Here is a 12,697-nt window from a genome sequence, read left to right on the forward strand (position 1 = left end):
GATCAAAATGACAATTAAATTCTTTCAGAAAAATTGATTCTACTCTATTTTGATGCCTTCAACAAATTTTAACATTTGAAAATTTTTGGAAAATATCCTATAAATGAAAGTCAATTATGATGATTTCAAAGTTACTTAAAATATCAATTTTGGATACCAACAACCTCAACATATAAATCTGGACAAATGAAACGATTTTATATCATAATAACGTAAAAATAGACAGAGAACGTACAAACTCAATCATTTTATAAACAGCGATTAGAGAAGATTTTAAATATTTTGTTCGAAAAATGTGAATGTGAAAAATTTGAATAACCGTCAATCAATAAACTCAGTAATAGTGTAATTTTAATGATCCTTTGTTTAAAAGCGTCTATAATCTTCGGAAAGTGTCTGAAAATAGAATGGCAGCAATACAACGAAGAAAATGTGTGACACAGTCCGCAGAACATATTTTGTTACTTTAATTGATTTTCACTTTTGCATGTTAAGGAACCAATGCATACGTATCCAAATTCCTTAATGTTGTTTTGATGTAAATGATAATTTAACTGAAACTGGCGGTAACCCGAGTTTAGTAAGGATTTAAATAATACATGTAAAATCGCAGATCAACTTGTCTTGAGTTTATCTCTAATACTGTATTTTATTGTATCTGATAATTCTATATATGTGAGTCGGTTCAACTTATTTGTACTAAGTTCCGAATCTTTTGAAGCGTTTTATTCCTGGTAGGGCAACAGCATGTTCAAATCGATACTGCATAACGATTTGCATTGCATTATTTTTGCTACACTTAGTCTGGATCCCTTGTATAAGATTCTTGGAAGCAAGATTACATCAAAATATTATGCTTTATACTAGTAAATCAATTTCTATCTATTCAATTAGGTTACACGATTATTGTTTGGTTTAATAAGAGGGTCTGAGGGATTATGCTGAGAGCTAGTTCTTTGTATTTAGTCACATTTAATGAAAAAGAATTATCTATGATTATCATAATAACACAACTTTACACTGAATTCATTTGCGCGCCACCGTGTTGTTCGTATGTAAATGGAGATTTCAGTATGCAAACTACCCGTTGCGAATTAAAGCATTTTTAAACCTTTTCGAATCAAGTTAAATGAAAATGAAAATTTATCAATAAATCACAGAGATACAAGCGCTTCAAATTAGATTCGAAAAATCTATCGCCGATAATTCTAAGTTGGCCTGCTAGTTACCAGAGAATCAAAATTAGTCATGGGTAAACTAAAACAGAAATGTATTCGGGCATATATTTATCGATTCCCTTTTGTGCTATAGTTCATACTGCGCAAATCGGACGACAGTTTGATATCATTCACTACGACTGTCATTGGCTCGTGAAAACGTAGGTCAACTCAATCCAATTTTTTAATGGTATGCAATTGAAATACTTAAATGACGTTACCGCATAAGTTTAAGTTAAATGTTTTCGAATCGATTGGTAGTTAAATTATATAAATTCATCAACAAATTACTGAGTTCTAAGCGTTCAAAACTATGACAGAAAAAGGTTACGCGGTTATTTTTGCAATTTTTTTATAAATTGACGACAACCTTGTACAGTGAGTTAGCTAAAGGGACAATCCAACGAGCGAACGCATATACAATCTAGTAATCACCTCACTGGATGAGCTACTTGTTTCATTCACAGTCAAGCATCAACTGAAATCAAGAAATGATTTGCAGCATATATAGATTCCTCTTCACACTACGCAGAATGTTGCGGTGTTTTTATGAATGACGCAAAGCCTCCTATGCCGAACAAGAAAATGATGTCAATTTGGTCAGCTGGGATTGGTGGATGAAAACATAGGTCAATTCTAACCATTTTTTTAATAGTATGCTATTGAAATACTGAAACGACGTTGTCATGTTTAAGTTAAAAGTTTCCGAATCGATTGGTTGTTAAATTATATCAATCCATCAACAAATGACTGAGTTATTAACGTTCAAAATTATGACGCAAAAAGGTTACGCGGCTATTTTTGAAACTTTTAATTGACCCGGTCCCGTATAGTGAAGAGTAAGGCATTTTTTTTGCCCCGTATAGTGAAGAGTAAGTAATTTATCTTTTTTCCTCTTGTTTTGTTTAGCATATGTTCCGCTAAACAAAACAAGAGGAAAAAAAAATTGATTTGAATGAAAGCGTCAGAACGAGATTTGTGATACGAGGTCAGGAGCAGGTAATAATATAGTATGAGCTTCAACCGGTACATACAAAGTATCATGCTCTTGTTTCGCGCTACTTAGTCAGGTTGCCTTCTGAATTATGTTTCCAAAGTAATTTAGTTGGTAGAGCATTTCATCGGTAAGGAATAGTTTACGGGTTCGAGCTCAGTCTTTGGCGATTCTTTATTGTAAATTTCATACATTTTTCTCCCTTCTCGGTCTTTTTATCATTTAGAGTGATGAAAAGAGATTACCTTTAACTTCTTGGTGTGTCCTTCTTCGGCATTCAGCATAACATGTAAACGTCGCAGCACCAACTCCACCATTTGCTTGGTCACCTGTTGATGGAATAAACTCTGAAATATTTTAAATATCCTTTTTTACGTTTTTTCCGGACGTAGCGTTTCGTTTCTCGTTGGTATCTTGCACAGAATAAAATTAGGAATTTCACAGGATATATAATTTTACAAACGATAAAATTCATAAATACTCAACTATTATAAAAGGCGCAATATTCCACCTCATACAGAATTTTACATTCTCTAAAGGTAATTTGCACTCAGCTAAAAAGTTCCGCTGCATGGATTTATATGTATCAATTATTCATCAAAAAAATATGGACCTTGTGTGGTTCAGCCGATTAACTGACGTGCTTTGTGAGCTAATGATCTTGGTTCAAGTCGCGCTGTTGCTACCGATTTTTTTATTTTTATTTTATTCGTTTTCAAGCCATGTAACTTTTCAGATCACACAATTTTACATGTTATTGAATGTAAATTTGTGTGAAATACGACGATCTATTTATGTGCATCTTATAAGATGAAAAATCCTTTATTCGAGCTGTGTAGAAATGATTGGACAGATTTTCATAAACTAAAATATAAATAAAAGGTTTTGTGTTTCCATCAGCTGTCATTGAATTTTTTCGATTTGCGATTCCGAAATCAAAGGGAGGCGATTGTCAACAATTTCAAGCAGTGATGTAAGCTACGATGCAAGATAAAAGTAAAACTGTTGGAATTGGAACTAAACAATGTAGAAGCATTTCGACATGAGCATTTCACATGTCCCTAAAAGCCAAAGACAGATTCTCTTTGTTTACTTTCTCCTTCGTTTATTTCTGGGATAGCAATAGTAAACAAAGAGAATCTGTCCTGGTCCCCGGTGAACGACCAAAATGGTTAAAGCCATTGGCTTTTAAGAACATTAGAAATGTTCAAGTCAATTTGATTTAGACTTAAGACTTTAAACTTAAGTCTAAGCACGATTTGAAAATAACAACGCGAGCTTAGTTTTTAAGAAAATAAATTTTTATTTCATTGCTCAATTAAATTGTACGTACAGGAACGAACTGTTGACCTTATGCTACTCATCAACTTCAGCACAACGATTTTTGGATACTTTTGTCCAATCTTTTTTAAAAGTTGTAATGGATTAGCTAGCTTGACATCTTTCCGCAAATATGCCCTTTGCCAGGGTCCGAAATATGTCAATTAGTCTGACCTGAACACAGTTTGGAGAACTCATCTCCTTTGGAACGAATCAGACTCCGTTGACTTTGTGGCATGCACTGCTGCCAAATCCGACCAAAATATCCGCTATCATCAAGTTTTTGTTGTCACAGATGGCAAACCAATGATTTTTTACCGACTTTTTTTTGTAAAATTGTCTTATTGGCATCTTATATACTTTGTTCAGCAAGGATCGTGTAGAACTGGTCACCCGGAAGTGTCTTATAATCAAATTTGATGTACGATTCATCATCCATGATTACGCATACTAATTTTCCGCACAATAGTGTATCGTGTAGCCTACAGGCCTTATTTTGACAGATGTGATTTTTTTACGTATTTTTCAATTGTTATTATTATTATTACTATTATTATATTATTATTATTATTATTATTATTATTATTATTATTATTATTATTATTATTATTATTATTATTATTATTATTATTATTATTATTATTATTATTACTATTATATTCTTTATCTTCTATAGCCGTTCGTTATTTTTTGAAAGTTCTCAGTGCATTTCATGTCTTTGCTCAACCTACGGGACTTTCAGAGGTTCCCAGCGTTTAAGCAACATTTTGTACGGAAACACTTTTTTGTGGATGGAAGCAGGTGAAATTTGTGCATCTAGTGCTGATTTTGGTTCACAGGGTCAGATTTACGTCCTGATTTTCCTTTGTCTCGATTAGTTTCTTCGATTCTAATAGCATTATGAACTGCTCCGATGCTCACATTATCCTCACAGGCTTACAGATTGACAGATAAAACTGAAAACAATAATATCTGTTGAAACGTCACCTGAAACCAACAAAGGCGCATCAAAATTGTACTTAGACTTTCTGAGACACCCTACTTTGATTTGTCACGGCTCAGCTACTAACTATAAAGAATTGGACTAACATTATACAAAATTTTGAATGAAAGAAACAGTTGTTTAATGACTGGATCTCGTAGATATTCTTTCTAACAATGCTTAACGTGATGAACAGATCACTGACCGTTCGGATCAGGGTCATTTCGCCGAAAGCCATTTCGCCGAAAGCCGTTTCGCCGAAAGTCATTTCGCCGAAAGGGTTATTTCGCCGAATTTTGAAATCGTCTTAAAATTGTAATTAGAATTGATTTAAAATAACGACAAAAGTTAACGCCAGTTTGTTGACCTATAATTGTACTCTTGAATAAAGATTGATTCATGAATCTCAGAACGGAGTTCCCAAGAAAACTTGTTGACTATTAGCTACTAAGCATCAGAGCAATCGCCTAAGTTCCGTTTATTAGGTGAAAATGAAAAAATATCTAATGCGGCTACGCCACATCGTTTTGGTTCATTTGCTGTCCGACCTCGCTTCCCCTGGTTCGGACCTAACTAAAGCAAAGAAACTTAGCTCTGAGTAGATTGGGCAAACAAGGCGGTTACAGGTTTGTATGCAAGAGGCCGCCGCTTTCCATCTTGGCTTCGGTTATGTTATACAGTTATACAAAAGACATAACATACAGGAGACATGGCTTTCGGCGAAATGACCCTTTCGGCGAAATGACCCTTTCGGCGAAATGACCCTTTCGGCGAAACGACTTTCGGCGAAATGACCCGCTCCCCTGACCGTACATACATGCGATCAGCTGATTTGCGTAGGTGACTAGTGATTGAACTGGAAACTTTGACTTCTTACCGAAAAGCAACGTATGCTGGAATTGGTTCATTTAGGCGCATATACAATGTACGTCATTTTACATTCAGGAAAATCCTCCACACTTTTCTTTCGATAGACAGAATCTTTCCGTCCAGAATTTTGTTTTAAGCGGTTAGTGGAAGTACAGTGAAACGCCTTAAAAGAAAATAAATTCTTTTTAGTTCCATCATTTTAAAAATGAAACTGACACAGATACTAGTATTTTGGTGTGATATTTGCAACCTTCATCAGTCAGTGAGATGGCAGAGGGTGTGTTTTAAAGAGATTTGTTTTTTCAATAGAGATTACGGTATTGTCTGTAATTTGTTTAGACAGTGTAAAGTGTCGTCTCTACTCAGTATTGTTTGGCAAATCATCATGAATGGGTTAGATGCAGAACAACGCTTCTAAATCGTAGAAATTTATTTTCAAAATCAGTGTTCAATTAAAACTCTGTATAGAAAACTTCGTGAATTTTATGGTGCACATCATCATCCGTCTGAGACCATCATAAAGAACGTATTTATCAAATGTCGGTAAACATTTACTTTTTTGGATACCAAGTTATCGACAAGAATGAGAAAAGTGCGGTCTATGGGCGAATTTGAAGAGTTTATTTAATGAAAATAGCACACAAATATTTACTAAATTGAACCCATTATCGAATTTCGTAGGAAATGAATAAATACTAATTAGTTAAAATTGGGAAGAAAATTTTTTGTTCGATTTCGTCTCCCATTCCGAATGTCTGCACTTTTTTCATTCCACCCATAAAATTTTGTTCAAGCAATTTCCCAGTGTTTTTGTTGTTTTGACTCTAATTTTCTCCAAATTCATAATTTTCCCGAACTTTTCAAGGTACCAATAATTTTGGGGCTCAAATGCTTTGGTACAAAATTTACTCCAACACGTTTCGATTGTAGTGGAAGGATGCAAGAACAGAATTAATCCTTTATGTTTCCTCATGAACGACAAAAAACGTTCCTTAAGGTACGCTTCCGTTTGTATCGCACCGTTCATTGTACAGAAAGTGATGAAGGCAAATCGCTTGCCAGATCAGGAGCTTCTTTCCACAATTTCTTCTTTCGAATTCTTTTCGGAACATCGAATATGCACTTGACAATGAAATATACTTGCCAAAGAAATTGACGGAAGTCGACCTTGACGTAAGTTTTGTCATCTGTTTGAATTCGACGTTTTTTGCTTTCTACCGAAGAAGCCCGAACCCCAAGTAGGCATGTGTAGGTAGACTTAGTAAAGCTAGTTAGCAGAAATGTCAGATGAAAGGTAGCGAAAGAATTCAATTGAAATAAACCAGCGCCGCGAACGGACCGTTGTGCTATAAGAGAACGCTATCCTAATAAAGTTTTTCGGTTAAGGGTGACTTCCATCATAATTCCGATTCTTATTTCACTGGTTCCCGAAATATTTCGTTTTATGAAGTTCAGAATCGTACAGAGCAGTTTCGTGAGTTACATGCTGCTCTTTAATTCTACTGTCGCATAAAGATGATGAATGCCGCACATCGCAGCTGGGATTGTTAAGACATGACGCGATAGGGTCCAACATAGTTTTGGTGCCGTGACCAGGATTGTGCAGCCGACTTATTTGAGGTTTATTAGTCGTACTCACTAGACGAGACTTACAAAGGTATCTTGACTTTGAGACCTAGGACGCCATTGCCGTTTGGGAAGACCAAGCCACTCTCGGCGCCATTGTTGTCAGCCATTGGAGCACAACCAGAATACAATGCCTATAATAGATAGGCGTAAGCACTTCATCCACAACGTTTAGATGTTCTGCTAAGCGAAATCCCGTTCGTCCGGTGGAGCTGAAATACCATCTAGCTGCCAGAGATTTTATTGATCGAGAAATTAAACCTACTTATTCACGTCATACAAGGCATAGTTAGCCTTTACTAAGGTAATTATCTGTCCAAATTAGTTATAACCACTCGTCGGATCTACCGGGTCTTAATCTTCCCAGAACACTTTGTGACGAGCTCTTCTGTTTGCTCGTCCCAACCGAGTTACTGAAATGGAGGACCACGCGAAAAGGCATCGTGCTACAGTACGCAGAATGACCCTGATAGCATCATTAAATCGAGCGATGGAGTTTTTGGATAATTTCAACGAAGAGCAAGACGGGCTTGAGGTATCACTACGTTTAGAGGATCTCAACGAGCTTCGACGACAATTGGAAGAGGTACAATGCACGCTAGAAGAGATGGAAATGAGCGAAGAAGGTATGGCTATTCATCAAGAGCAAAGATCCTTATTCGAGAGGCAGTTTTTCAAAATAAAGGCTGGCCTATTATCCAAATTACCCTTCCCTGGCGTTCCTATTGATTCGCAAAATACACTCCCTCGGGGTCCTTCCGCAATCAGGGGTCTCAAATTGCCGTCAATATCATTGCCAGAATTTTCCGGAGATTATAAAGACTGGCGTGTATTCTACGACACATTCTATGCATTAATTCACACTAACCCGGATCTTCCAGACATTCAGAAGTTCCATTATCTTAGAGCAGCAGTGAAGGGTGAAGCAGCTCAATTAATCAAATCCGTTGATATCAGTGCCGCTGATTATGCCAGTACGTGGGACACCTTAGTAAATCGCTACTCAAACGAATATCTAATGAAGAAGAGACGTCTACAAGCATTGTTTGATATACCCCGCATGGAACGGGAAACCGCAGCAGATCTTCACGCGATTGTAGACGTTTTCGAGAGGCATGTCAAAGGATTGAACCAAATGGGAGAACCGACTGAGGCATGGAGCACAATTTTGGAGCATTTATTATGCACGCGGCTCCACGATGACACTCTTAAAGCTTGGGAAGATCATGCGTCAACAATTAACCAACCGACATACAAAAATCTCGTCGATTTCCTGCACAGAAGAAATCGTGTTCTAGAGTCCATCTCAGTAAATCATCAACAGACACCACCAACCTCACTTGTATGCTCTCAGGTGTCAACGTCAAAACCTGTAGGTCAAGGAAATCGGCCCAATTCCACTCACAGTAGCTCAATGCTTAAATGCCATGCTTGCGATCAACGACATCCTCTTTTGAAATGTTTCAAATTCGGTAAAATGTCAATTGACGAGCGATTAAACGTCATTAACTCAAAACGATTGTGCTTGAACTGCTTCCGTAGCACTCATTATGCCAGAGACTGTCCTTCGCCAGACAATTGTCGCGTCTGTGGAAGGCGTCACCATACCATGATTCATCCGGCTTATGATGAAAACTACTACCGAGTTGCCCAAGACCCAAGGTCATATAGGTCGGAACAGGCGAATCAGGCCTATGTACATGCTACTCAATGTGAACAAGACACTGAGGATCCGGTTTTAACTGCTGCTACTACTACCAACCAAATCGATAAAATATGTTGCTATCCAGTAAAGAAACGTGCGACGAATATAGTTTTACCCACTGCGATAGTAATAATCGTTGATTGTTATGGAAAAGAGCATTTCGCGCGGGCGATTCTCGACTCCGCGTCGCAAGCCAATTTGATAACTGAAAATATGGCTCAACTTTTACGACTTCGGCGCACTAAAACAAACATGATTGTGAGCGGGGTTGGGAATAATACCAAGCTGGTAACAGAGTCTGTCACTACAGAAATCCGTTCCAGAAAGAAACACTTCGTAACCAACATAAATTTTATTGTCATGGAGAAAATTATTCCGAAGTTACCCGGTCAAAGCTTTTCCATTGACCACTGGAAAATTCCGAAGGATTTATTCCTAGCTGATCCCGAATTCAACAGAAGCAGCACAATCGATCTACTGATAAGTAATGAACATTTCTTCACGTTTTTCACGTCCGCTGCCAGATTACAACTTTCCGAGTCGTTGCCACCTTTGGTCGATAGCGTTTTCGGATGGGTCGTGTCGGGTCCCGTGAATGCCAGTGAGGTTCCAAGTAAAGTGCTTTCGTGCAACGTACTCGCCACGTCAGTGGAATCGCTCGAGGAAAAGCTGGAAAGATTCTGGAAGATGGAAGAATTGTTAGTTAGATCCGATTATTCGCCACAGGAGAAGGAATGCGAAAAATTCTACTCTCGAACAGTCTCTCGAATGCCGAACGGACGGTATATAGTTCGACTGCCACGACATTCTAATTTCAACATGATGCTAGGTAGTTCGAAAGAAACGGCCAAAAAACGGTTTGAATTGCTTGAGCGAAGGTTGGCTAAGAATTCAAAATTGAAGCAAGATTATCATCAATTCATGGAGGAGTATCTTGCTCTCGGGCACATGCGTATCATTGAAGACGAGGAACTCGAGCCACCGAGTTTATGTTATCTGCCACATCACCCCGTCATCAAGGCATCAAGCACTACCACTAAAGTAAGGGTGGTATTTGATGCATCGGCAAAAACTACGTCTGGGCTCTCACTCAATGAGGCATTACTCGTAGGTCCCGTAGTACAAGATCCTTTGATTGCTATTATACTGCGATTTCGAACGTATCCCGTGGCTTTAGTAGCTGATATCGAAAAAATGTACCGCCAAGTTTTGCTGCATTCTGAAGACACCGCATTACAACGTATTTTTTGGAGGTTTCAAGCGAACCAGCCGATTAAAACATGTGAATTGCTAACCGTAACGTACGGAATGGCACCCTCTTCCTTCTTGGCCACGCGGACACTTCAGCAACTTACTAAGGATGAGGGACTTGCTTACCCGCTCGGGTCCAACGCTTTGCAAAAGGGTTTTTACGTCGACGACTTCATCGGAGGAGCGGCGACGACTGCAGAAGCAATAAGTGTGCGGGACGAACTCATTGAACTTCTCGCAAAAGGAGGGTGCTGTTTACGAAAATGGGTATCAAACGACCAACGAGTGCTGAATGGTCTAACTTCAAGCCAAGTAGCTGCACCTATTGAACACCGATTTGATAGGGACGGAACGGTTAAAACTCTAGGCGTATGTTGGGAGCCACAAAGAGACACTCTTCGTTTCGACTCTGAAGTACAGCAGAAATCTGTTCATCCAACAAAGCGATCAATTCTCTCCGCCATATCCCAATTGTTTGACCCCTTAGGACTAGTTTCACCGGTGATAATTCGCGCTAAAATATTAATGCAACAGCTTTGGTCGCTATCTGGTGGCTGGGATGACAAAGTTCCAAATCCGGTAAAAGATAAATGGCAAAATTATATGCTACAGTTACGAAAGCTTTCCGAATTCCGCATAGCTCGCTATGCTTTATTACCAAATTCAAAATTGCAATTGCATACCTTCGCAGATGCTTCGGAAAAGGCTTACGGTTGTTGCGTCTATGCACGATCAATCGATGAACAAGGCAATATTCGAGTTCAATTGTTAACATCCAAATCACGCGTGGCGCCTTTAAAGCGTGTAACACTCCCCCGCCTGGAACTGTGTGCAGCAGATCTAGCTGCTAAGCTACATAACTGTGTAGTCCACGCTCTTAGCTTGAATGTGACATCATCTGACTTTTGGTCGGACTCAATGGTAACACTACAATGGCTAAAATCCGAACCTAGCACATGGAAAACCTTTGTCGCCAACCGAGTATCAGAAATTCAATCTCTTACGCAGGGTTCCTCATGGCATCATGTGGCAGGCAAACAGAACCCAGCTGACTTAGTATCGAGAGGAGTTGAAGTTGATGATTTTCTATCAAATAAGTTATGGACCAATGGACCTGATTGGCTCGTGTTACCCGAGAACCAGTGGCCGGTTTCAGTCATCCCCGAATATCCAGAAGCAGGAAATGAACGCCGAAGAGAGCAAGTGGTGGCGGTACTAAATTCACGCCCTACACACAACCCTATATTCAATCTGTGTTCATCTTATCTTCGTCTTGGTCGAATAGTTGCATATTGCCTTCGGTTCATCCAAAACGTACGAGTTAAGACTAGATCGCGATCAGGTTCTGCGATTAGAGAATCACCTAGCCAACTGTTGACAGTACAGGAAATATCAGCAGCCAACACTCGTTTGGTGCAATTAGCCCAAGCGGATTCATTCACGGAAGAGTTAAAGGATTTGAGTTCTGGCAAAACCCTTTCAAAACGGTCCCATATTCGCTCCCTTGTTCCATTCATTGATCCGGAAGGTACCATCCGAGTGGGAGGGAGACTAAAGTTATCTGAACAGCCATATCTATTCAAACATCCTGCTCTCCTACCACACTTCCATCCATATGCTCGACTGATAGCCAAGCATTATCACCTTATGTTGATACACGGTGGTGTCCGCTCAACGCTTTCCTCTATGAGAGAATTCTACTGGCCTGTTAATGGGAGAAGATTAATCAGAAGCGTAATGCGAAGTTGTTACCAATGCGCTCGAGCTAGCCCTATTCCCGTCACCCAGCAGATGGGACAGTTACCCGCACTTCGAGTCACCGCTAATAAACCATTCGCAGCAACCGGAATTGACTTTGCCGGTCCATTATATTTAAAACCAATCCATAAACGCGCCGCTTCTGTAAAGGCATACATTTGCATCTTTATATGCTTTTGCACAAAGGCTGTGCACATAGAATTAGTCAGTGACCTCTCGACTCAAGCATTTCTATCTGCCCTTCGCCGATTCATCGCCCGTCGTGGACGGCCGTCCCATATTTACTCCGACAACGGAAAAAACTTCGAAGGCGCGAAAAATGAACTGGATGATATACGTCGTATTTTGCTCGATAATCAGAATACTATTCAAGAGGCTTGCACTAACGAATTTATCACCTGGCATTTAAATCCTCCAAAGGCCCCACATTTTGGTGGTTTATGGGAGGCAGCGGTAAAGGTGGCAAAAAAGCAAATGTATCGTCAACTCGGGAACACACGACTGAGTTTCGAAGATATGACAACATTGCTGACTCAAATTGAAGCTAGTATGAATTCACGCCCTTTAGTGCCAATGACAGAGGATCCAAATGATTTTTCCTGTTTGACACCAGCTCATTTTTTAATTGGATCGAGCCTGAATGCACTTCCGGAACTTGATACCAATCAGATTCCCATAGGAAAGCTGGACCATTATCAGTACCTGCAAAGATTAAATCAACAGTTTTGGCATTGTTGGCGTACGGAATACCTACAGGAGCTGCAACGGGCAACAAGGATCTGCAATCCAAACACCGATATCCAACCCGGGCGGTTGGCGGTTATCGTAGACGAATTCCAAATACCGGTTAAGTGGCCTTTGGCGAGAATAATTTGTGTGCATCCAGGAGGCGATAACCTCATTCGCGTTGTTTCACTTAAAACAAACCGTGGGATCATCAAACGGCCGGTAACAAAAATCTGCCTATTACCTTT

At 39.3% G+C, this 12,697-nt stretch overlaps 2 protein-coding genes across 4 annotated transcripts in view; both read left to right on the top strand.

Annotated features, from left to right (window-relative positions):
• The window catches only part of LOC131438667 (diacylglycerol kinase 1), a 332,489-nt gene that overhangs the window by 115,819 nt on the left and 203,973 nt on the right, over positions 1–12,697 (top strand). The window lies entirely within an intron of this gene.
• On the top strand, positions 7,470–11,343 carry LOC131434295 (uncharacterized). The gene is made up of 3 exons (XM_058600959.1): positions 7,470–7,635; positions 7,891–11,177; positions 11,251–11,343. The coding sequence occupies exons 1-3, from the start codon at positions 7,470–7,472 to the stop codon at positions 11,341–11,343; spliced, it is 3,546 nt and encodes a 1,181-aa protein (XP_058456942.1).

This window comes from Malaya genurostris, chromosome 3 (assembly GCF_030247185.1).
Source record: "Malaya genurostris strain Urasoe2022 chromosome 3, Malgen_1.1, whole genome shotgun sequence".
NCBI lineage: Eukaryota > Metazoa > Arthropoda > Insecta > Diptera > Culicidae > Malaya > Malaya genurostris.